The sequence below is a fragment of the Sciurus vulgaris genome (genome assembly GCF_902686455.1).
Source record: "Sciurus vulgaris genome assembly, chromosome: 1".
Classification (NCBI taxonomy): Eukaryota; Metazoa; Chordata; class Mammalia; order Rodentia; family Sciuridae; genus Sciurus; species Sciurus vulgaris.
The window spans coordinates 35,739,545-35,766,281 of record NC_136461.1 but is presented as its reverse complement, the minus strand read 5'-3'; the positions used below and the strand labels follow the sequence as shown (position 1 = coordinate 35,766,281).

Sequence of the window (26,737 nt, the reverse complement as noted above, 5' to 3'; positions counted from 1 at the left end):
TCTTTTCCATTCTGTTCACCATTCTCTTTAATATTAATGATTAGGCCTAGAGCATAAAAGGTACTCAAATATGTATTGACTACCTAATATATATTTAGCATGTTGATGCTTAGAGATGCAAAGATAAATATCGTCCTTCCCTCAATGATTTCTAGCCCAGAAATAGGGTAAAGCTGAAAAAGCAAACACAAGGAAGTGCTATATCCATAGTATATACAGAAGCAGGACGAATCAGTTCAATTTAGAGGGCTTCTTGGAGGGGGTACAGATTTGGGATTTTATCATGTCAGTTAATAAATAATAAGTAATTTATTAAATGTAATTTTTTTTTTTTTGCGGGGGGGGGGGACTAGGTATTTAACCCAGGATCATTTTACCACTAAGCTACATCCCCAGTCCTTTTTAAAAAAATTTTTTTTTGGTACAAGGAATTGAACCCGGGGTGCTTAACCACTGAGCCACATCCCCAGCCCTTTTTTATTTTATTTTTATTTATTTATTTTTTGTGGTGCTGGGGATCGAACCCAGGGACTTGTGCTTGCAAGGCAAGCACTCTACCAACTGAGCTATCTCCCCAGCCCCCCTTTTTTATTTTTTCAGACGGTCTCACTAAGTTGCTTAGAGCCTCATTAAGTTGCTGAGACTGGCTTTGAAATTGCAATCCTGCCTCACACTCCTGAGCTGCTAGGATTACAGACATAAGCCACTATGCCCAGTATGTTAAATTTTTATTTAAATTTATTCACAGCCCCCAGCCCCCCCCCCCCCAAATTACTGGCTTAAAACAACACTGTTTTATTTGCCCCTGTTTCTGGAGTCAATTTAGGCTGGTCTTGACTGGGGTCATACACATAGTTGGGGCCATCTGACTGATGTTCTGAGGTTGGAAGGTCTAAGATTTCTTCTGTCACAAGTCTCCAGGAGAATGGCCCAGGCTTCTTCACATGCAGCAGAAGAGTTCTAAGACGACAGTGGAAGCTGCAAGGCCTTTTGGTGCCAAGGTCAAAAGTTGTATGGCATGTCTTCCACCAGACTTTACTGGACAAATCAAATCATTACATCAACCCAGTGTCAAAAGGTAGAAAACAGATTCCATTTCTTGATGAGAGAAGCAGAAAAGTATTGGGACAGGATGGGATAAATTACTGACATAGCAACCACACAACAGATACAAGGTGTTACTAAGAACATAAGGGAGAATCACGATTACAGTCACAGAAATGCATTTTGAAGTATTGTCACTGTTCAGTGAGAAATGAAAAAGCCTCACCCAAGGCATGAACATAGGAAGGAACAGGAGAAATAAAGATATTTTAAGAAAGAAATTTCAAACAGGTGTGGTGGCACATGCCTGTAATCCTAGTGATTGGGAGGCTAAGGCAGGAGGACTCCAAACTCAAGACTAGACTCAGCAACTTAGCAAGGCCCTAAGCAATTTAGTGAGACCCTGTTTCAAAGTAAAAAATAAAAAGGGCTGAGAGTATAGTTCAGGGGTAAAGCAGCCCTGGGTTGAATCGCCAGTACCCATAGAATTATTTATATACAATCTAATCTCCCCCAGGGTTTCTGTGAGGATAAGAAACAATGAAGTGGGGCTGGGGTTATGGCTCAGTGGTAGAGCACTTACTTGCCTATAATGTGTGAGGTACTGGGTTCCATCCTCAGCATCACATAAGATAAATAAATAATGGTATTGTGTATATCTACAACTAAAAAAAAAATGACGTATGTAAACTAATGCTCTCTCTGTGGGCCTGGCTAAGAAAGGTGTTCAGTACACAATAATACTTATTGTCACTGCTACTATTACTAATGAGGAGCCATCAGGGGCAACTACAATATCTGGATTGGGTAGCAACATAGATGGTGTTAATATCTGAGTATCAAGAATGCAGATGGGAAGGGCAGACTGGCAGGGGAGAAAGTGATGATTGAACTGACTGGGGCGTGGAGGGAGGGGCTCTGCTTGTTTCCCCCCACCCAGTCCTGGGGACTGAACTCAAGAGTGCTTTACCACTGATGTACACTCCCACCCACCTTTGCCTTTTTTTTTTTTTTTTTTTTTTGTAGTTTGAGACAGGATCTTGTTAGCTGGACTCTAACTTGCAGTCCTCCTCCCTGAGCCTCCCAGGTCTCTGGGATTACAGGCATGTGCCACTGTGTCTGGTTCTACTTGTTCCCTTGTCTTCCACTAAAGGCAATGAAATCTTGAGATCTTCTAATCCAAAAGTTTTTAACTAGGAGTTTATAGATGGGCTTTAGGTAGTACCAAACACCTGAAATAAAGTTTAAAACGCTATAGTAATTTTTATTTTTTCCCTAGAAGGGCCAAAGCTTTCAGTCTCTCAAACAGATTTGTGACCCAAAAAGTTGAAAACCACAGATCCAAATTATCTCTGCAGCATTAACCATGGCTGCCAAAACACCTGGTCCCCTCCTATAGTTGAGCTGTTGTATGTCACAGGGAAAGAAACTCATGAACAAGACTGCAGCAACGATATTTTCTCTTGCTTTTCTTCCTACACACTTGCTTACTTTCTCCTCCTCGCTTTTCACACTCTTTCTTGTGCGCACCCTTTCTCTTTCCCTTCTCTTTTCCTCTCATTTTCTCTCTTACCCCGCAGGGAGACACTCTGTTTGCTTAATAAACTCCCTTATGTGGAAAAAAAAAAAAAAAAAGACTGCAGCAACATTGCTAATCTTCCAGGTTCTTTTTTTTTTTTAGAGGTAGATGGACACAATACCTTTATTTTATTTATTTATTTTTATGCGGTGCTATGGTTCCAACCCAGTGCCTTACATATATGCTAGGCAAGTGCTCCACCACTGAGCCACAACCCCAGTCCTCTTCCAGGTTCTTAAGGTTGCTTCCACAGCCCACATTAAGCCATATTTGACACTATTATACTCTGTGGCCTTGGTTTTCTACCTACTTCTTTCTTTTTGGAGGGACCTCAGGTATATAATGTTGAACTAATCATAATCCTCACTCATGCTTTTACCACTTTTATCACACACAACTTACTTTCACGTATAGTGCTTTAAGTTTTTAATAATGTAATAAGCATCACGCATGAAAATTAAAACCTTGAAAATGACCTAATTTTATGTTCCCTCCGGCCTCATCCTATCACCTTACCTATGGGAACCACTATCCTCAATCCTACAGTGATAATTATTCTTTCCTTTTTTACCATAATCTATTCATAATTTCATGGATAGAATAACCATGGATGGATTCATAGCTGAAAGGACTGCTGGGGAAGTGGTGGAAACTGTAGGAAGTAGACCCAGTTGAAAGGAGTAGGTCCTTAGGGTTGTACCATTGGGGACTGTACTTTGTCCCCAGTCCCTTCCCCTCTGTCTCTGCTTCCCAACTTCCATGAGGTGAGCAGCTTTACTTCACAATACCCTTCCCACCACAATTCTCTGCACTTCAGGCCCAAAGCAATTGAGCCAGCTGACCTTATACTGAAACTCCTGAATCCATGAGCCAAAATTAATATTTTCTCCTTTAAGCTGACTTTCCCAGGTATTTCGTCACAGTGATGGAAACTTGACTAATAAACTATTTATTATGATTCCATTTTTATATACAAAATTTCCCAATGCCAGGACTCTGAAAGGATTCACCAAACTTCATAGAACACAACCACCTAAGATTTTAATTTAAAGGCAAAGGACACAGGGCAGCAAGAGAAAGCCTGGGCAGGTAAGCATCAGAAATCTGAGAGACACACCTATAATCCCAGTGGCTCCAGAGGCTGAGGCAAGAGGATCATAAGTTCAAAGCTAGCCTCAGCAACAGTTGAGTGAAGCCCTAAGCAACTTAGCAAGACCCTGTCTCAAAATAAAAAATAAAAACAGCTGGGGATGTGGCTCAGTGGTCCTTACTCACACATAAACTGCACTGAGAGGGGGTCTTTGGTTAAATCACCATGATGTGTGTGAGAAATTTTGTCTTTGAGAGTGAGAAATTTTGTCTTTGAGAAAGCCCAAATCAGATGTGTCCAGGAAGGTTTTTGTGTTACTCTGACCATGGAACCTACCCAGATGGATGTAACCAGTCAGACCAACTGCAAACTCTCAATAAAGAAAGTGATTCTGGGGAGTGACCAGAGGCAGGAGGATCACGAGTTCAAAGCCAGCCTCAGCAATAGTCAGGAGCTAAGCAACTGAGTGAGACCCTGTCTCTAAATAAAATACAAAATAGGGTTGGGGATGTGACTCAATGGTCAAGTGCCCCTGAGTTCAATCCCCAGTACCCCATGCCCCAAAAGAAAATGAGTGCTGGGGATATAACTCCGTGGTAGTGTCCCTGGGTTTAATCCTCAGTACCACAAATCAATTAGAGGAGAGAATAAAACTGTTTTCCAAAGCAGTTCTCTACTTTTCTTACCTGAGTTGGTATGCTCCCAATTAGACTGTGATTACAGAAGAAGAGCTGTTCCTCTTGAACTATTACTGCTTAGTATTCAAGTAGCACCAGACTGGACATCCAAGAGGCCAAGGGCCAAAACACAGGCATCAAAGGCCTCTCAACCTTAGCAAATACTAAGTACAAAGCAAACAACAGGCAGGAACCATATGCATAAAAGCTGGTTAGGGTTGTACTCAGAGCACCAGCCAAGCTCCTGGAGTTCTATCTTCTTAGCTTCACTTGATTTGGAGTCCGAAAGATCTTCCAGGGCCTAGTTACAATGCAAATCCTAAGAAAGGAAAAGGCTTAAGATCAGCTAAAGCCCTTCTCATCTGACACCTCTAACAGTCAAATAAGGATTAAGAAAAGCGTAAAGGACAAAAGGAGTGGCAGGAAGAGGTAGAAGAGGAATAAGGACAACAGGAAGAATCAAGATACCTTCAGGTATTCTAAGTTATACACCCTTTCTTGCACAAGGGTCCATTTTTCAGAAAAAAAACCACAGCAAAAATTAAGTTAAAAAAAAAATTTGCAGGTAACCACAAGCAATTTTTAATCTCCCTGCCACTAAAGGTTACCATTTTTTGGCTAATGTTACAAAAATGTAAATAGCATGCAGTCAGTAAATTATATAGTGTTTCCCCAAACATACATTGTATGAGGTAAAACTCTATGATGCTGGGGGAAGATCTGAACCTCATATGCATATGGTTCCTGCCTGCTGAACCTCTGAGGGATTTTGAGATAGGCCAAAGAGGAGGCACAGACTAGAAACACAGAATTCAGTCACAGACTAGAAACAAGAACAAAAAAACCTGGTACAAAAGAAAACAAAACATTAAGATGTTCCTAGGCACTCAGAAAGCAAAAGGAGGTGAGTTGTCATTCTGAAGGTTGTAGAGGTCTGATTATCTCCCCCAATCCCAACTGCTACAGTTTTCACAGCTCCCTAGCTACCTGCCATACCAAAGCCCACAGAATACTTGCTGTTAAGAACCACACAAGAGGGGCTGGAGATGTAGCTCAGTTGGTAGAGTGCCTGCCTTGCAAGCACAAGGCCCTGGGTTCAATCCCCAGCACAGCAAAAAACAAAAACAAAACCCACACAAGAGTATGACATCCCTATGGCAGAAGCAGTTTCTCCAGATACATTTGGGTAAAAGTGTTATTGGCAGCAGAAGGAATGGTCAGAATTACTCAGCTCAGGAGAGCTTTCTCAATGAGTAAGTAAGCAGATTATCATGCATTGGCTTAACACTTTTAGTTACTTGTTTCTTAAATTAGATCATGGGCCATATGGAGAAACTATGGAGGCTTGCTGGACTACCAACTGATTAGGTGCAACTCACCTCAAGTGTGAAAGGAGCTCTATAATCAGAGGCCAGGAACCACCAGTCTGAGGTCCTGAGCTTGGACACCATGGAGTTAGTGCTCAGCAGCTGCTGCTTGTACAAATGTAACTATGACAGTACTTGGACGGACATGAATTCCCTGACATAGCCCCAGCTCTATGGAACTTCAACAATTTTATTGGCTAAATGCTTCTTCACAAGGATACAGCTTACAGTGTAGGCTTTCTCACTGGTTTTTTTCCTTTTAACCTCCAAATGGGACAGGCACCGTTAGCATAAGCTTGGCAATAGGGAAGGGTTATAAGTGAGTTAGAGACCTGTTGATGCTTCACAATTGAGCAGCAGGACAAACTCCTACATCCTATTGCTTAAAACTGCAGAAAAAATCAAGATGGAGACAGGATCCAGAGTGCATCTCTGCCACTGGTTTCAGTTTCCAGTGCCTCCAACAGAGTACATCCTTTGTCTTCCTACTTCAGGGACAAGTGATGCTATGTCAGTCTACGCATTTTACAGAAGTACATAGGCCCAAAATTGGCCATAAGGTTTGGCATTACCAGCTCCCCAACCTGGCATGATGGGAAGAAACAGAATGTGTCCATGAAAAGCTTTCGGAAGTGAGATAGGTCTTCCACCTGAACCTCGATGCTATATTGATTGGCCAGAAGCTCAATGGTGCCTTGTACCACATACTCATTCTGTAAGTGTGAAAGAGAACAGGTGGAATAGACAACATAGCCTCCCGGTTTGGTGGCAAGGAGTCCAGCCCTGAAACCAGAAAGAGAAAGAAGCAATTTCTATTGAGCTTCCCAGCAATGGAAGAGCAACATAAACATCTGGAAACACATGTAGGGGAGTTCTAATAAATGATGGATAGCTGGATTGGAGAGACTCTGAAGTCCCCTTCCAACATGATGTTTGAAAAGTCATTCTTTTTTTTTTTTTTTTTTTTTTGAGCTTTAAGGAGTAGGATTTATTCAAGTGAGAAGAAACCAAGTTCCCACAGGGCAAGAGGGAACCAGAAAATGTTTGCCTGAAAAGTCTTTTTTTTTGGGGGGGGGGAGGGTTGGTAACCAGGGATTTAACCCAGGAGTACTTTACCCCTGAATCACATCCCCAGCCCTTTTTATTTTTTGATTTTGAGATAGGGTCTCACTAAATTGCTTAGGACCCTACTCAGTTGTTGAGTTTGGTTTCAAAAGTGCAATCCTGGGCTGGGGAGATAGCTCAGTTGGTAGAGTGCATGCCTTGCAAGCACAAGGCCCTGGGTTTGATCCCTACCACTGCAAAAAAAAAAAAAAAAAAAGTGCAATCCTCCTGCCTCAGCCTCGGGAGTTGCTGGGATTACAGATGTGCACCACCATACCAAGCATGAAAAATCATTCTTAAGGCATAGAGCAATCCAACCTTACTCCATTACTCCGCAGGATCTCATCTAAGAAGACTCTTAAAATGATTCCTTGAATCCTGACTCCAATTGTGGACTAAATCCTGATATTGGATATAGATCTAGTTAACCCTATAGAGCCTTGACCTCAGTATCTATTTTTCTTTATCTTAAAGAGACATGGGCTCAGCTGGGAGTGGTGGCACATGCCTACAACTCCAGCTCCTCGGGAGGTTGAAGCGGGAGGATCACAAGTCTGAGCCTAGTCTCAGGAACTCAGTAAGACCCTGTCTCAAAATTTTAAAAAAGATAAAAAGGGCTGGTGATTTATCTCAGTGGTAGAGCACCCCCACTTTCAATCCTCACACCACTAAATAAATAAAAAGATAAATAAAAATAAAGTTATGGAGTCTTGCAGTGCTACCCAGGCTAAAGTCCAGGCTGGCCCCAAATTCCTAGTGATTCTCCTGCCTCACTTTACTTTATTCCCAAGTAGATGGGTCTACAAAAGTGAGCCACCATGCTGTGCAGTACCTATTTTTCAAACATATGTGAGTTACCAGTACTGAGGGTAAAACAGCATGAAATATCTGGTAAATAACAGCCCACCCTTGCATGTATGTCCTTACCAGATAGAGAGAATTTTTATGTTTCAGAAAAGGACCATCGCATGATGCCTGATTCCTCCCAGCAGATCTCCAGACATAAGACCTTTGTATGGGTGATGGTCTTGGAGAGAGCTTCCAGAACCCCAATCTCCCAAGTGAGCAGACTCCTAAAGCACTGTGGCACAAAATTCTGAGTTTTTATAAATCTGTCACTCACGCAAGAAGCTGCACCTGCAGCATAGGCAACATCTGTCGCTCCTTCTTCCTTGACCGTTGAAAAATGTTGTTCTCTTCTTCATGAAGGGAGTGGCGGTCTGTGGTACAGGGTACATCCACTAGCACCTGTCAAACAAAACAGAGTTGTTTTAGGTGCCTGGCCTAGAAGGTTTCATGGAATGTTCTCTCTGCCCATCCATCCAATGCAGAGGACCTGACCAACATTTCCCATTTTAACCTGGTAGACAATTGTGAAATAATGAGTGGGATGCCAAATGTGGTAGCATACATCTATAATCCCAGTGACTAAGAAGCCTGAGGCAGGAGGATTGCCAAGTTCAAGGCCAGCTTCAGCAATATAGCAAGGCAACTTAGTGAGATCCTATCTCAAAATAAAAAATAAAAAGGGGTTAGGGCTGTGGCTCAGTAGTAAATCCTTGGTCCCAAAAACAACAACAACAACAGGGACAAGAGTATTGTAAGTTCAAGGCCAGCCTTAGCAACTTAGCAAGAACATAAGCAACTAGTGAGACCATGCCTCAAAATAAAAAATAAAAAGGGTTGGGGAAGTAGGAGGGATAGAGTGCTTAAAAATGTTGACCTGAATGTAGAATAGTGGTAACTATAGGTTGGGAAGATGGGAAGAGTGTTGGCCATGGATGATGGATAAAAGGAGGTTGGATTTGATCAGTGCATATTGTATGCATGAACTGAAATAGCGCACTGAATTCCACTAATCTGTACAATCGATATATTATATAACAATTATATAATATTATATATTAATATTAAAAACTTAAAGATCAATAAGTAAAATCTTTTCAAAACCCAGCCAGGCATGGTGGCATACGCCTGTAATCCCAGCAGCTCAGGAGGTTGAGGCAGAAGGATCACAAGTTCAAAGTCAGTCTCAACAACTCAGCAAGGCCCTAAGCAACTTAGCAAGACCTTGTTTCAAATTTTAAAAAATAAAAAGGGTTGGGGATGTGACTTAGTGGTTAAGCAACCCTGGGTTCAATCCATGGTACCAAAAGAAAAAAGAAAAAAAAAATATATATAAGACATGTAACAAAAATAACCACAAAAACAAAAGGAAACAAGCCTTTTGGAGTAAGTCAGCAGAAACAAAAACCAGTAGAATTAAACTCCAAACGTTTTTAATATTGGAATTATCCAATGTAAAAGTTTAAATATACATCTCCTGGGCTGGGAATGTAGCTCATTAGTAGTGTACACAAGGTCCCAGGGCTCAATCCCCAGCACTGTTAAATAAACAAATAAAAATAAACCTTTCTATGTAACAAAAGAAATTAAAAGCAAAAACAAAGAGCAAAGAACAGAGATCACACAGTGAAAGAAACACGGTAAATAAAGAGTAGCAGAGCACAGTGGCGCACACCTGTAATCATAGCAGCTTAGGAAGCTGAGGCAGAAGAATCATGAGTTCAAAGTCAAGTCTCAGCAACTTACTGAGGTCCTAAGCAACTTAGCAAAAACCTGTCTCAAAATAAAAAATAAAAAAGGGCTAGGGATGTGGCTCAGTGATTAAGCACTCCTGGGTTCAGTCCCTGATACCAAATAAATAAATGGTAAAATAATTTGAGACAGTTGAGACCAAATATTATCAGTGACATCAATTGCTTAAGTCAGCAATTAAAAGAATAGTTTATAGATTGTGTCCCAATGTGAAACCCAAGTCTACGTTGTACAGAAGAGATACAACTAAAAGAAATTGATTCAACATTGGTAAATAATATGAAAGGATGAGCAAAGGTATAACTGAAATGCATATAAAAAGAAAGCTGTGGGAATTTCCACAACCCATAAAAAAAAAAAGGTCTAGACATTCTTTCTCTACTCCTTCTCAGTGTACTAAGGAGGTAGTTATATTCTTGAATGAAAATGGCTGCCAGGTACAACTAAGGATGCTGAATTCCCAAGCCCTGGTGTAAAGAAACAGCTGAGTTACGTGATTTCAACAGGACTAGAAATCAGTGACAACATATTTGAACATTGTGATTCTAATATATTCCTGAAATTGCTTCAGTAGTGTCAACTGTGAAAAATGCTGACCACATCTAGTCAAAAGAAGAAAGGAAAGGAAGTTGTACTAAGGAAATACTTAGAGGGGGCAACCATCTAGGGGGACTGAGGCAGAAGGATCCCAAGTTCAAGGCAGCCTTAGCAACACAGTAAGGCCCTAAGTAACTTAGCATTATGGCTAAGGCATCTCTATTGGTCCTGCCCAATGTGTATGTATCATTGTCAAATTTTAGGATGGTACTCCAGTTGAATCTAAGCCCCAAATATGTATCTTATAAATACACAACTTCTTTTATAGGAAGACAGAAATCTATTCAAATATATATATTTTTTTGTACTGGGGATTGAACCCAGGGGCACTTTACCACTGACCTCCATCTCCAGTCCCTTTTATTTTATTTTTTATTCTGATAGGGACTCACTAGTAGCTGAGGCTGGCTTAGAGTTTAAGATCCTCCAGACTCAGCCTCCCGAGTTACTGAGACTTCAAGTGTGCAACACTATGCCCACCTAAACATTTTCTTATTTGAAATTGAACACAGAAAAGAAGAGAGAGGTAGAAGGAGGAGAGATGGAGGCAAGCTCTGAGTGGAGGGCAAGGGCGAGTGTCTTGTCATGAACACTGAAAGCTCTGAGGTCCTGTCCTCTCTCCAGTTGATGGACAAGTACAGGTAGGGAAGGGATGGAGTTGCCACAATGTGTGGAGCCCTGAGCTTTCTTTGCATTCTTCTTTGCATCTAAAGTGCTTAACACATCCCTACCAAAGAGTAGATTGCACACAACTATTTCTTCAACAAATAAATCAATGAAGACATCTTTCAGACATCAGTGAAGCACCATTAGGTGAAATGGGAGGAAGTTCATTATATATTGTTTCAAAAGATATAGGTAGAATCAATAAATGAAAATCAAATAATGATAAACATTGTGATAGGCCATGTACAGTGGCACATGTTTATAATCCCAGTGGCTTGAGAGGCTGAGGCAGGAAGATCTCGAATTCAAAGTCAGCCTCAGGCTGGGGTTCAATCCCCAGAACTGCAAAAAAAAAAAAAAAAAAAAAAAAAAAAAGCTAGCCTCAGCAATGGTGAAGTGCTAAACAACTCATAAACAACTCAGTGAGACCCTGTCATATAGATTCTTATTTAATTTCCACCAATGGGACAGATATTACTATTAACCTTGTTTTACAGATGAAGAAGCTAAAGCTTAGATGAAAGGTTAATTCACACACACACACACACACACACACACACACACACACACAAATAATCTGGCTGGTAAATGATAGAGCCAGGATTCCAATCCAAGAAGTCAAGATCCAAAATCCTTGCCCTTACCCATAGGCACATAATCTACAGATTTTAATTCCAAAAGAGGAAGAACTTCTAACATCAGAGGTGTTCAGAACCAGAACCTGAGTGAAATCCTGTCAATGGAAGTCGCAAGCATAGGCTGAATAATGATGAGATCTACTACCTGCCTAATCTTCATGACCACGTATTGATTGTATTAAATGCTGTCCCTGAATATTCTCACTGAATCTTTATAATAATCCCATGTGGTATGATTACCCACTTTCACAAATGAAGAGGTTAAGGCTGAGACTGTAGCTCAGCAATAGAGCACATGTCCAAGTCCCTGTGTTCCATCCTCAACAATGGGGGGAAAATGAAGAGATGACGCTGAAGTTCAGAAAGATCAGTTTGTTTGAGGTTGGTAAATGACAGCCCTTTAATACAGAAACTGGTTAGGCTGACAGCAGAGTTCTCTTCATTATTCTGCTGCCTTCAGGTCAAAAAAGCTGAATAAGGGATCCTAAGTAGGCAAGAAGCATGTCTCTCAAGCCTACTCAAGATTCTATAAGCCTTGGTCTTGTTAAAGAGTGGTAGAGGGTGGATAGGAATAACTAGACAGATTTGTCAGATGACAACATAGGGACAATTGTTATATATTTTTTATCTTTTTAGAAATATCTTTTATTTTTTAAATATTTTTAGTTGTAGATTAACAGAATACCTTTAATTTTTTGCTTTTGTTTTTTTTTTTTTTTTTTTTTTTTTTTTTTTGTAGTGCTGGGGATTGAACCCAGGAACTTGTGCTTGTGAGGTAAGCACTCTACCAACAGAGCTATATCTCCAGTCCTTACCTTTATTTTTATTTATTTTTATGTGGTGCTGAGGACTGAACCCAGTGCTTCACACATGCTAGGCAAGCACTCTACCACTAAGTTACAGCCCCAGTCCCGGAAGTATATATTTTAAATAAATATTTTTAGAGTATACCAATTTAAAGAAAATGAATAACTTAAAAATATAAAAATACTTTCATTTATTAGGAAAATGTAAGTTAGATACTATTTGTATGGCAAAAAAACAAAATTTGAGAGAACCAATGTTGGCAGGTTATAGGACAATGGTAGTCATTCATTGCCAGCATGAGTGAAATTGGTTTAACCTCCAAAGAGTAATTTACTTCAAAAACATAAATAAAAATGTGTCACAGATGTAGCTTAATGGTAGAACTCTTGCTGAGCATGCATGAGACCCCATGTTTGATTTCCACCACCACAAAAACAAAAACTAAACTAAAAAGGATTAAACCCAAGATATAATATTATATTTAAAAAAAGGTCAGAATAATGAGTAACCAATTCCCATTTTTTAAAAAATATACACACCTTTTTTTTTTTTTTTTTGGTGATAGAGGGGAATTGATTTAACACTCTACCACTGGACTATATTCCCAGCCTTTTTTTTTTTGGGGGGGGTGGTACAAGGGATTCAACCCAGGGTTGCTTAGCTACTGAGCCACATCCCCAGCCCTCTTAATATTTTATTTAGAGACAGGTCTTGCAGAGTTGCTCAGGAACTCAGTAAGTTGCCGAGGCTGGCTTGGAACTCACGTCCTGCCTCAGCCTCCTGAGCTACTGGGATTACAGGTATGCACCACAGTGCCCACTTCCCAACCGTTTTTCTATTTTTAAATTTACCAAGATGGCCTTGAATTTGCAATTCTCAGCCCTTTTTCTATTTTTAAGTTTACCATGCTGGCCTTGAATTTGCAATCAGCTTCCCAAGTGGCTGGAATTACAGGCACATGCATTCACGCTAAAAATTATATACTTTAAAGGATATAGAAAAAAATAGAGACGATCGTTATCTTTAGGGAAGTAGACTGCTGAGTACCAACTGAGTACAGGTATAAGAAACTTACTTTTTACTAGATACCCTCTTGTGGTTTCTCAATTTTATACCATGTGCTGTATTAATATTCAGAAATAAATAAAATGAACTCATGCATACTTATCTTCATGAGGTTTCTGAGCACCAAGTGACTTGAGAAATAAATTAAGTCTAACAACCTTTTTCCCTATTTGGTTAGGCTCAAGTTATTTTTGATCCCAATGCTAATGAACATAGTAGCATATCATCTAAGCTGAACACATTAGTGCAGATGACTTTTTCCCCAAAATTACCCATGGAGAATGAACAGGTCTAGAAACAGCCCTACATGCCTAAATAGAGAGGTTGGATCCTACCCATTCAAGATCTGAGATCTTACCAATTCAGGCTCAATAGATATCCTAAATCAGGAATTACTTACCCGGTCATAGGTGTCCCCTTCCAGTTCTCCCCACTTCCTGCCATCCCATGAAGTGACTCGAATTCGATTTCCTTCCCTGATCTCTTGAGGCACGTAGCTGTGAAGGACCTTCTGTAGTCTGTCCATTCGGGAAGTAGAGAGATCATTGGCGGCGAGGTGGCCTGTAAAAATAAACTCCAGTTGGATGCAGTGGCACATGCATGTCATCCCAGCAACTCGGGAGACTGAGGCAAATGAATCACAAGCTCAAGGTCAGCCTTAGCAATTTAGCAAGGCCCTCAGCAACTTAGCAAGACCCTGTCTCAAAATGAAATATAAAAAGGGCTAAGGATGTGGCTCAGTGGTTGAGCACCGCTGGGTTCAATTCCCAAAACTAAAAAAATTAAAAATAATAATAAAAAGTAAAAAGGACTGGTGATGTAGCTCAGTGGTAAAACACCCCTGGGTGCAATCTTCACTGTCACAAAATTTAAAAAAAGGAAAGAACCTCAGAGTCAATGGCCCAACAAAACATCCTAACAGAGGTACTGATGTACAATCAAACCAATTCTCAGGTAGTCAGTCAATGCAGACCAGAAACAAGGACATTTGTTATGTACATGACACCAAATTAGTCATTCTGGAGTGGGGGATGCAAGAGCAAACACCTACATGGGCCAGAAAGATTGAGTAAATAAGTAAATAAAAAAAGCAGACTAAGTGAGACTCAAATAATCTTCCTTCCTCTCTCTTTCTCATTTAGGAGACAATAAGCACATAAAGCCTGGGGAAGGGGCTGGGGGTGTAGATCAGTGGTAGAGTGCTTGCCTCTATGTGAGGCCCTGGGTTCAATCCTCAGCACCACATGAATAAATAAAGGTATTGTGTCCATCTACAACTAAAAATATTTTAAAAAATAAAAATAAAAAAGGCTGGGGAAGAGTAATATATGAAGATATAAATGGAGCTGTGGCCAGTTCTTACTGTTTTAGCAGGCTGGCCAAGGAAATGAATGAGGCTTAATCTTAGAAAGTAAACAGATATAGAGGTGTGAAAGTGTCATGTGATCAATTTATCAGAGCCCTGCTTTAATTTGCCTTCAGAGGCCTGGCTCAGCAATCTTTCCTGACCTACTGACAGAGAAAGGGAGGAAATAATTGCAAACAGAAAACTACACATACTTAGCAAATCAGTACTATCCCTGCTCTGACACTGAAACAAGAAAGTTTAACATATTCAATGTGCCCTAACCACGTAAGGTAGGGTGCCCTCTCTGCCCAACACCAGTTCCCTCACTTACGGCAACAGCCAGTCTGAAGCAATGCCAGTGTCTTTCCTCCAGGGGCTGCACACAGGTCAAGAACAACGTCCCCGGGTTGCAGGTCAAGAGCCAGGACAGGCAGCAAGGAGGCAGCATCCATCAGGTAGTAGTCCATGACACCCAGACTGCCAAGTCTGGAAGAGAGGAGACTACCTTATTGTCAAATTCCAAATTAGGACACCTACTGATCCTAATCCATGCCCTCAGGGGCCACTGAGCTTCATTCAGCAAAAAACTAATTTTTCAAGCCCACACTCACTTATTCATCTGCATAGTATTCAAAGCAATCCTTTTAAAACAGATCAATTCACTCTAATCTAGCCATGCGAGCCACCCCGGTATTCCTTAAATAAGCCACGAATGCTCCCATCTCAGGCTTTTGAAATTATTGTGCTTTCTGCCTATAAAACTTTTCCTTCAAATATCCCTGATGCACTTCCTCACTTCTTTCAGGTCTCTCCTCAAAAGTTACTCATCGATCCAGGTACTGTGGTGCATACTGGTAAACCCAGTTAGTTACTCAAGAGGCTGAGGCAGGAGGATTCCAAGTTTAAGGCCAGCCTTGGCAACTCAGTGAGGTCCTGTCCCAAAATAAAACATAAAAATGGCTGATGGTATAGCTCAGTGATAGAGTGCTTGCCTAGCATTCAGAAGGCCCTGGTTTCAATTCCTAGTACCCCGCTCCAACCCCACACACACAAAGTTACCTCACTGGAGGCACTGCCATTCCTTGACTATTCCATCTAAAATAATAGTCCTTTATTCCCATCATCTTCTATGTCTTTAGTCTGCATTATTTTTCTTTAAAACACTTATTTACTTTATATGTGTGTACTTCCTTTCCCTATTTCACCCTAGTAGAATTGTCTGCTTTGTTCACTGTAATAGCTCCAATATCTCACTTCTCCCAAAGTGTCCTTCCTGAATAGAAGTCTCTGGAATGGGTGCCAAGCACCTCAAGTGACTTAGGAGACCAAACAGTCCTTACTCCATGGCTCTGCTTAAAGCCAATGCCTCAGAATCGATCTCAAATCCTGGCTTAACCTATCCTCCCCTCACAGTAACTAAAATCTTCCTGAGCATAATTTTGATGAGAATACCATCAACAGTGAGGTACTATTAATGAGTGCTGTATCACAGGGCACTATGCTAGGTGCTTACTATGTATAATTGCATTTAATTGCTCACCACAACCCAATAACACAGGTACACATGGATTCCAAAGTCAGACTGCCTGGATCTCAAACTCAGCCCAGTTGCTCATTAGTTGTGTGACTGAGCAAACTACTCAAGTTCTCTGTACCTTAGTTTTTCCCATCTGTAATAAAGTACCTGCCAGATAGGGTTATTATAAGAATTAAAGGAAGTAATATAAATCAGGAGCTTAGAGATGGATACTCTGGCACATGCTTTTAATCCCAGGAACTCAAGAGGCTGAGGCAGGAGGATCACCGGTTCAAGACCAGCCTCAGCAATTTCACAAGACCCTGTCCAAAAAAAAAAAAAAAAAAAAGAAACCACCTTAGAAAAGTGGCCAGCACCTAATGAGCTGGAGTGTTAGCTAGTACTACAATTGTTTTCCAGATAAGGAAACCAAGGCTCAGTTATCCAAGGCCACATATCTAATAAGTGTTAAAGGCAGGCTCCAAATCTAAGTTTGTCTGACTCCAAAGTCCATGCTTATGCATTACTACCTGCGTTAGTCAATGGTTCATCACTATAACCAAAATACCTGACAAGAACAACTTAAAGGAGAAGTTTATCTTGGCTTATGGTTTTAGAGGCTTCATGGTGGGTCAACTTTACTACTCTTGGGTCATCATGGCGAGGCAGCACATCATGACCAAAGTGTGTGGCACAGAAGCACTACTCTGTTTAAGGAAACCAGGAAACAAAAAGGGCACCAAGAAGCAATGAACTCTTCCAAGGCTGACCCCAGCAACCCATCTCCACTAGTCATGTCCCCACCTGCCTACAGCCACCACCTAGTTACTCCATTCAAATTAGAATGGGTTGATTAGGTTACAGTTCTCATAATTCAATCATTTTACCTCTGAATTTCTGCATTAACACAGGAGCTTTTGGGGGAACACCTCATATCCAAACCATAACACTACTTTTTGCATGCTCAGACACCCTTTTTGGTGGTTCTCTAGAACAAATCTTAGCAATTTACAGCAATATGTATTAAAGAGAATATGGCCCAAAGCCATTCAGCCCTGGCAATCTCAACTATTGGTCAGCAACCCTGAGCCACTAGAAAAATCCCTTTCCCTTTGCCTGAGTATGTAAGCTCCTGGCAGTCAAGGTTCTCCCACACACCCCTCCATATATACTTGTCCAGTCTTACTGTTCATTCCTATCAAGCATACAGCCTTCTCTCCAGCCAGTAGCAAGGACGACTGCTAATTTATATCTCCATTTATATCCTTGACCTTCTTCAATCTGCTTTCAATGCTGCAGCCAGAGTAATATTTTAAAATTTCAAATCTGGTCATGTCATTCCCCAGATTAAAATCTTCAGGGCTTCCTCTTAGAAAAAAAGTCCAGAATTTCATATGATCTGTAAGATTTTCATAATCTGACTTCTGCCTTCTTTTATAGCCTCATATTTCACCTCTCACTCCAATCTTCAGGTCTTATCTTAAATTTTACTTCCTCAGAAAATACTGAGTTAGATCTCTTAATTACAGGACCTGATGGTATTTTTTGTGGGGGGAAGAGGGAGCAGGACTGGGGATTGAACCGTGCTCTATCAGATATTTTATTTTGAAAAAGGGTCTAAGTTAACCAGACTGGCCTCAAACTTGAAATCCTTCTGCCTCAGGCTTCCAAGTAGCTAGGATTACAGGCATGTGCTACTATGTCCAGTGTAAATTATTTGTTTTGGTTTTGGTACTGGGGATTAAACCCAGAGACATTTTATCACTAGGTGTAACCCAGTCCATTGTTGCTGAGGTTGGTCTTGAACTTGCAATCCTCCTGCCTCAGCCTCTGGAGTCACTGGGATTACAAGCATGCCCCACCATGCGCGGCATAGTTTTCTTTTTTTTTTCGGGGGGTACCGGGGATTGAATTCAGGGGCACTCAACCACTGAGTCACATCCCCAGTCTATTTTGTATTTTACTTAGAGACAGGGGTCTCACCGAGTTGCTTAGTACCTCACTTTTGCTGAAGGTGGCTTTGAACTCGTGAACTTCTTCTTTCTCAGCCTCCCAAACCACTGAGATTACAGGTGTGTCACCACCATGCCATGTCTTCCTTGATAGCCTGGAAGCTCCCTGAGGGTTTGTGTATTAGTAACCAAGGCACTTAAATGCCTGGCATTTAGTAGACAATAAATATTTATTGAATTAATGAATCAATCTTTCAATTTCCAAATCCTATAACACTGAGCTCTCCTTTTCTCAATTTCTTTTTTTTTTTTGCGGTGCTGGGGATCGAACCCAGGGCCTTGGCTTGCAAGGCAAGCACTCTACCAACTGAGCTATCTCCCCAGCCCTCAATTTCTAACATACAAGCCAGCACTTGATTCTGGAATCTTTTCTCATTCAACTTCATACATATGAACATTGGATCAAGTGACTAAATTTTTTTCTTTTTCCAGGTCTGTCACTAACTTATGCCCCTAGCCAGAGTCCATTTCTTAGCAAAGTCCACTTCCTCTCTGGTACCTAAGATTATTTGTCCTAATTACTCTGGAGGGTGGCTGTGAGGGCAAAATGGGGAAAAATAACTGTGAATAACAAGCATTTTAATTGGACAAGGTGCAGTGAATGCTTGTGGTTATGTCCTATGGAAGGCAGTAGAACAGGTTATGGGGTCAGATTATCTGGGTCTACATACTAACTGTACCAAAGAACCTAAAGCAAGTAACTAACTTAATTTCTCTGCACCTCAGTTTCCTCAAATGTAAAAGAGGAATAAAAATATTACCTATTTCATCAGGGTGTTGACAGAACAGAATGGAATAACATTATGGATAGCAATTAGCACACCAGAAAATTAGCAATATTATGATCCTTATCACAGAGGGCAGGAGCTGGGAACCTTCATTCTACTTCGGGTAGGGACTCAGGGTAATCCCAGCCATGGCTCTAGATCTTACCTGGCTGAAGGGAAGCAGCTGACATCCCCTCTGGCAAAAGTGAAGCATCGAAGGTTTGGACTGCAGGCTGAGGATGAGTTTGCAGAGAGGCCACTCTCAGGCTCCAATTTCCAGCGGGAGATGGCATCATTCACAAAGTCCCTGGCACTCAGTTGCTCCAGCTTAGCACTCACATGATCCCAAGCAGCAAAATTATTGACAAGTGCACCATACTTCTGCTCTGAGAGGAGACTTACACGAATCGATGGCCAAAGATCCCCAAACTGCACACTGTAGGTCATGTCAAAATTCTGCAGAGCCAGCTGGCTGGCAGGGAATTTGGGCTCTGTTGCCGCCTATAAGAGAAAGGGCAGTCTTCTCAGTCTTGCCTTTATCCCCTACTGTCTGATCTCACTAGTATCTCAGAGCCCAGGGGCAAACTTAGATCCAGATAGTACCCACTCCCACCTTTGCATTCGGCCTCTGCCTAACAAAGAAGTATGGGAGAAAAAGTAGTGAGGAACTGGCCTTCCTATCTCAGGACTGTTAAAGGAAGCAAAGGAAGCTCTACCTCTCACCATGTGTGGATCTTTTTGTTGTTGTTGTTCTGGGGATTGAATCCAGGGGTGCTTAATCACTGAGCCAACCTTCTACTGACTCTGCTCAAGAGTCCTCTCTTGAGTGCCCATTCTCTTGAATTCCTTTGACACCAGACCTGCCCCCATTTCCACCTGCAGTGGCAGGGATTGAAACCAGGGCATTCAGCATGCCAGGCAAATGCTCTAAAGTTGAGCTACACCCCAGCCACAAAATAATAAAAATTAAAAAAATAAAACTTATAAACTTATTTCTAGAATTTTCCACTTAAGATCTTCAGACCATGGTTGACTGGTTACCTGAAATTATGAAAAGCAAAGCCATGGATTAGAGGTAACAACTGTATTCATTTCTGGAAGAAACTATGGTGGAAAGCTTTGGGTTTAAAAACAAGGCATTCTTCCTCTAAAGAGCCCTTCTATTTTCCAAAGTCTTTTATGTCTACTAGCTTATGTGTATACAACAGTAGTTCTATAGAAAGTACAAAAATAATAACTCCACAATTGATGGAAAGAGTAACTTACCTAAGTATGTCTGGCACCATAATGCTCTGAACCATAGTGTTGAGGGTTATTTTGGGAAAGTTCCCAGACCCTAGGAAGGTGTGGATAAAGAGAGTTCACGGAACCTTGAGGTATGAATCAAGACAGAGACTTCTAGGATGACTGCTATGGGGACAGCAGTGAGGGACATGAGTCAGGTTTTGAAGAAAATAAAGGTAGATTAAAAGGGAAATGAAGACTTCAGATGAGGAGTCCACAAATTGGTCCTGTTTGCAGCAGATGGGATATTTGTTACCACTCGAAGTCTTGTTAACAGTCTTGCTCTGGCCTAGATATTTTGGTCTGGTCAGAACTTTTGCTCTGGTCCTTATTTTTTGTTAGTGCGGGGACTCTTGCTCCGACCTTGACCTTTCTTGTGATGGGGACTCTTGCTCCGACCCTGACCTTTCTTGTGATGGGGACTCTTGCTCCGGCCCTGACCTTTGCCACCACGGGGACTCTTGCTTGGCTTCCGACTTCGACCACGGTGAGAACTCTTGCTCTGTTCCTGACTAGTGTCACCCTGGGGACTCTCACTCTGGTCCTCAGTTTTATCTTGGTGAAGACTACCACTTCGGCTCTGACTTCTACTATGGTGTGGACTCTTGCTCTGGCTTCGACTTCTGCTATGGTGCCGACTCGAGCTCTGGCTCCCACTTTCACTATGCGGACTCTTGCTGTGGCTTGGAATTTTTCTTTGGGTGACAGTCCTGCTGTGGCTCTCACTACTATGACATTCACTGGTAACAATGGTTGAACTACAGCTGGGATCAGTACTACAAGTAGAGCTCTTGGATGAAGGCAAAGGGCAGCTGTAGGGGATCCGGAGTGGCACTTTGCAGGGGCCTTGGGAGGCCACAGAGTAGGTATGAAGGCCACAGGGGATAGCATCAGGGCAGGGCCGAGCTCGGGGGATAATGGGTAAAGACTGGGGGTTAAAGGGTGTTCTCAGAGGGATAAAAGAATAGATATGGGTAGAACAAGGAGGCACCACAGGCTTGCAGTGGAGTATGGGTGGACCCCTGGGAGTGCCACAGGTGCCACAGGGAGGCATTGTAGAGCGATTGAGGGAACCAGGAAGTTGGCAGGGATGGGAGGTGGTGGGAACCACAGAGTATAGATGGGTATTGCAGGGGGCTACCACGGGGGGTCCATGGGGACTGCTCTTGGGATAACTACTGGGTATGAGAGGATCACAAGGAAGGCAAAGGGGAAGGGAAGTAGGGACAACAGTTTTGATGATTCCAGGGCAAACAGTGGGTAAGGCAGTCCCTGGGGGAAGTTCCTTCCGGCAGGAATTTAAAGGAGTTGTGACAGATGGCTCCACAGGAGGACCTGAGAGGCGGGAGGGAGGCAGAGGAGAGGTGCTAGCCTCAGGGGGCTTGGGATGGCCAGAAGTGTGCTGGGGAGTGTTAACTAGGGAGCGACACTTGTGTAGAACACGCTGCTGTCTTAACTCTGAGAATTTGGGGGACTTCATTTGTGGGGAAACTGGGGTAGGGAGAGGAGGTTCATTATAGCTTCTGCGGGAGGCTGACTGGGGTGGAGCTATAAACTGGTTGCCCAAAAGTGAAGAACAATAGAGGCCAGAATAGGGACACTGGGGAAGAGATGATTCTAGAGGACAGGGAGGACCAGAAATCACAGTACCTGGGGTTACAAAGAGGTAAGAGCTCTGGTCAGTCTCCCAGGAGAGAAGGGACTCAAAGCAAGGCTTCCTGGGAACCTGAGACTGAGGTGAGCAAGGAGAACCCTTACTCTCAGAGGGTAGGCTTACGACACAGTAAGGGGTCCCAGGGGAAGATATATGGGCCTCTGAGGGAAGATGGGAGTAATGAAAAGAGCCCTCCTGAGGTGAGTTAGGAGAGCCAGACATGCCTGCTTGAGAAGAAAGTGGGCAGCCACAATTTTTCCCAGTAGGCTGGTCAAGTTGTGGTTTGGGGTCACAAGAATCTTGAAGCTTAAAGTGGCCCTGGTAAAGGCTGCCAGTAGCTGGGGAAGATGCTGGGGAAAGAGGAGGGTCATTATAACTTCTCCCTGAGGACCAGTGAGAAAGGAGAGGAGAAGTCACGGTCCCAATTTCCAAAACCTTATGAGAAATAATTGGGGAAAATACAGGTCTAGTTTCCATGGGCCGATGAGCAAGGGGAGGTGAAATTATGAGGCCAGTTCCTGGGGGTCTATGAGTAAGAGGAGGTGATATCACCGGACAAGTTCCCTGGGAACCCTGAATGAGGGGTGGTGAAATCAGGGAGCCAGTTTCTAAGCAAATGTGAGTAAGTTGAGGAGAGGTCACCGGGCTGGTTCCGGGGGCCTGATGAGTGACAGGAGAGGTCATGGTACTGCAGCAACACAGGTAAGGGTGCTGGTCAAAGTAAGGACTTGGAGGACAAGGATGCTGCTTTCTTGGGGGATTGATCCAGCCGCAAAAAGTGCTCCGCTGACGGACAGAGGGTGACTCTAGAAAGCCGATCCGGTCACAAGGGTTCGGAGATGAACTAGAGTGTCTGGGCCCGTGGCAGTGGGGTCTTCCAGGAAGTTGGGGAGAACAGGGTTCAAAAGAACATCTCTCCTGTGGGGGTGGGGAGGGAGGTGGTGGGGTCGGGGAAGGGATCCGAGGAGATAAGCAGGGGGATATGCCGGTGAGGCAAGAGCAAGGGTCTCTGGGGTGAGGGGGGTCGTTGCACCTTTTGCCTGCATTTGGGGAAAGGCCCGTAGTTTGGGTATGGTGGTCGTTGTAACCTGTCCTGGATGCCAGAGGCAGCTCAAGGCTGAGGATGGGGCTCAATCCTTTCCCGCAGGGCGACGGACACCCAGGAGGAAGTGGGTAATCGTTATTACGTTTTTCGAGGGGTGCGGTCAACCCGGTTGAAAGTTCAATAAGGAAAGGAGCAGAAGAGGTCATGGGGGGAGAGGGGAGAAAAAGAGGGAGGAAGGGGTGAGGGATAGAGGGAGGAAGGGGGAGGGGAGGAGGGGGTAGTGCGGGCCAAGGGAAAGGTAAGCACCTGGAGAGAAAAGATGGTGGCATAACGGAAAGAATGAGGGCGGAGGTGATAACGTAACTTAGAGAGGCGGAGTCAGGACACTACTACGTTAACTGGAAAAGGAGTCGAAGACTTGTGACGAATAAAAGGCAGACGGGGAGTGACGTAATAGACGTAAGGCGGTGACGCTACCTGAGGGGTGGAGAGAGAGGGCAAGGGGTTCTGATGAGGCTGGAGTATCGAATTCAACTGAGGCGTGTGAGAAATGCAAGGGTTGGAGGAGCTTCCCCACCGCAATCCCGCCCAGACCTTACCCACTTCTTCTTATGTCGATGTCTTCGCTGGACCGGCGCGAAGTCCATTTGTTTCAGCAGCTGCCGAACACACTTCACTATTGGCGCAGCCATGTCAGCGTGCGTCACCTGGTAAATCCGACCGGAACCGCAGCTGCAGTTCCCGGGGTTCCGGGGAAGTAGTGTGCGCTACTCTGAAGCGCAGGGGAAGGAAAGGGGGAGGGAATAGGGTCTCGGGCTCTCGCCCAGGGCTCCGCCCACCCCTATATGCCACCGAAAAATCGCGCTGCGCTAGGCCAGAGACGTCCCGGAAAAGGAGCAACCTGGCACCCGCAATGTTGACTCCTTCTAGATCTTTGGAGCAGTGCTAAAGACTCGGAAAGGGCCCTTAACCCATTTAGAGGATCAGAGAGAACTGGGAGTTGGTGATTGAGTATTGGAGTTACTAGGGGGGTAAAGGCGCAGGAAGGAGCTGGGAGCAAAACCGTGGATTAGGGGGAGCTATTGTATTTATTTCCAGAGACTCTGGAACGTATTTGCTTCCTGGATCTTCACAGAAAAATGTTGCTGACCTCTCGTGTCTCCCCCCCCCCCCCCCCCCTCTCTCTCTAATACCAGGGATTGAACCCAAGGGCACTTAACCACTGATCCACATCCCCAACCATTTTTATTTCTTTTTTTGAGACAGGGTCCTGCGAAATTGCTGAGGGTGGCTTTGAACTGGCAATCCTCCTGTTTCAGCCTCCCTAGTCACTGGGATTACAGGCATGTGCCACCGCACCAATGGCTGCTTTTGTCTTTACAATTTCTTTTTTTTACTAGGGATTGAACCCATGGCTTCTCACAGATGAGACAAGCACTGACACTGAACCACACCCGTAGTCCTATAATTTTTTTTTTTTTTTTTTTTACTTTATTATTTCTTTCTGTATTAGTTTTGGTTTGTTTGGGGGTTATTTTTTTTCTTTCTTTTGTGTGTGTGTGTGTGTGTGTGTGTGTGCGCGCGGGGGAGGCACTGGGGATTGAACACAGGGCCTCCAGCATGTCAGGCTGACCATCCAACACTGATTTTTTTTTTTTTTTTTTCCCCAGACAGGGTCTCACTAAGTTGCTTGGGTCTCATTAAGTTGCTGAAGCTGGCCTGGAACTTCTGATCCCTCTGTCTCAGCCTTCTGGGTTGCTGAAATGACTGACCTGTGCCATCATGCCCAACCATGTTAACTGTTTTAAAAACTTAAAAAAGTACATATATATAAAAATGTGTATTTATATATATAAATATATACACATATTTTTTTAAGTTGTAGATGGACACAATACCTTTATTTTATTTATTTTTATGTGGTGCTGAAGATTGAACCCAGTGCCCCACACATGCCAAGCAAGTGCTGTACCACTGAACTACAACCCCAGCCCGTTTTTTTTTTTTTTAAATAAACATCTGGGTGTGGTGACACATGCTTATAATCCCAGGGACTCAGGAGACTGAGACAGGAGAATCTAAAGTTCAAAACCAGCCTCAGCAATTTAGCAACGTCCTTATACAATTTTATGAGACCCTGTCTCAAAATAAAAAATAAAAAGGGCTGGGGATGTGGCTTAGTGGTTAAGCACTCCTGGGTTCAATCCCCAGTACCAAAAATAATAAGATCCAACACCTATTGTGTTTACTCAAATATTTACCATTTCTGAGACTATATATTCCTTTGTATAAATAAACGTTTCCATTTGGTATCTCAGTCTCTTTTTTTCTACAAAACTTCTATTGTTTTTTTTCTTTTTGTCCATTACTGGGGATTAATCCCAGGAAGACACAACCACTTAGTAACATCCCCACCCCTTTTTATTTTCTTTGTGATGGGTCTTACTAAATTGTCCTGGCTGACCTCAAATATGATCCTCCTGCCTTAGCCTCCTGAATCTTCCTTTGATATTTCTCACAGTCCAAGTTCACTGACGATAAATTACCTCACCTTTTGTTTGAAAACGTCTTTATTTTGTTTAAATATTTAATATTTTATTTTGTTTATTTAAGGACTTTTTCACTAGACATGGAATTCTAGGGTAAAACTTTTCTTCCTTCAACTCTTAGAAGATGTGTTGTTTCTTATGGGAAGTGTGTAGTAATTTTTTTTCCCCCATTACTGGGGATTGAACCCAGGACACTCTACCACTAAACCCTTTTTGTTTTTTATTTTGAGACAGGGTCTCACTGAGTTGACTAGTCAGAACTGGAACTTGGAATCCTCCTGCCTTAGCCTCCTGAGTAATTTGAGATTACAGGTGTGAACCACCACAACTAGCCATAATTATCTTTATGCTTCTTTATGTAATATATTTTTTTTTCTCCTTAATCACTGGTTTTCAGCAATTTGAGGCTAATGTGACTTGGTATTTTCTTCTTAGTGCTTATTCTGATCCAGATCTGTTAAGCTTTGAGGATCTGTGAGTTTATAATTTTCACCAGATTTAGAAAGTTATGCCCTCAATTTACTTGAGGCTTAGTTCATTTATTTTTGTTTTTTTCCCTTCTATGTTTGAATTTTTAATTTCTGTTGCTGTTTTCAAGTACATTCCAGTACACTAACGTTTTCTTTTGCACTGTCTAATCTATTAATATAGTCCAGTGAATTTTTTAAAATTTCAGATATTTTCATGCTCCAAAAATTCCATTGGATTCATTTTTATATTTTTCACTTATTTCTCTATTATGTTCATGATTTCCTGTAAACCCTTGAACATATTTGTTTTGTTTTGTTTTGTTTTGTTTTGTTTTTTTGCAGTACTGGGGATTGAATTTAGGGCCTTGTGCTTGCAAGGCAAGCACTCTACCAGCTGAGCTATCTCCCCAGCCCCCTTGAACATATTTGTAACAGCAGTTTTGGAGTTCTTGTCAGCTGTTTTATCATCTTTGTTATTCTGAGTCTGTTTCTATTGACCATTTCTCTCCTAATCACTTATCTGCTGCTTTCCATATCTAGCAGTTGATTTTTTTAATTGCCTTTATTTTCTTAGAGATAGTGTTTCACTCTGTTGCCTAGGCTGGCTTGGATTCAAGAGCTCTTCCTGCCTCAGTCTCCAAAGTAGCTAGGGCTACAGGCATGTGGCATACAATACATGTTTTTTCTTTTTTTTCTTTTTTCTTTTTTTTTTTTTTGCAGTGCTGGGGATTGAACCCATGCATGCTAGGCAAGCACTCTACCACTGAGCTACTTTACCAATCCTTTTTTATTTTGAGATAAGTTCTGGCTAAGTTGCCTTGATTGACCTCAAACTTAAGGTCCTTCTGCCTCAGCCTCCT

At 42.4% G+C, this 26,737-nt stretch overlaps 2 protein-coding genes across 4 annotated transcripts; both read right to left on the bottom strand.

The window, feature by feature from the left end:
* Positions 1-473: 473 nt before the first annotated feature.
* NSUN4 (NOP2/Sun RNA methyltransferase 4) lies at positions 474-23,610 on the bottom strand. Of its 3 annotated transcripts, none has more exons than XM_079116234.1 (6): positions 23,458-23,610; positions 19,042-19,376; positions 14,912-15,066; positions 13,633-13,793; positions 7,985-8,109; positions 474-1,038 (listed from the first exon to the last, which is right to left on the bottom strand). In XM_079116234.1, exons 1-6 carry the CDS (start codon positions 23,548-23,550, stop codon positions 780-782), a joined length of 1,128 nt encoding a protein of 375 aa, XP_078972360.1. In that variant the 5' UTR covers positions 23,551-23,610; the 3' UTR covers positions 474-779. The 3 variants fall into 3 exon arrangements, with proteins under 3 accessions (XP_078972360.1, XP_078972359.1, XP_078972361.1); XM_079116233.1 differs by lacking the exon at positions 474-1,038 and adding an exon at positions 5,928-6,540; XM_079116235.1 differs by lacking the exon at positions 474-1,038 and adding an exon at positions 5,928-6,540 and having other exon boundaries at positions 23,462-23,561.
* On the bottom strand, positions 19,383-23,451 carry LOC306646959 (sperm head and tail associated protein-like). The gene has a single exon (XM_079115846.1). It carries the CDS (start codon positions 23,185-23,187, stop codon positions 20,488-20,490), a length of 2,700 nt encoding a protein of 899 aa, XP_078971972.1. The 5' UTR covers positions 23,188-23,451; the 3' UTR covers positions 19,383-20,487.
* Positions 23,611-26,737: the final 3,127 nt, after the last annotated feature.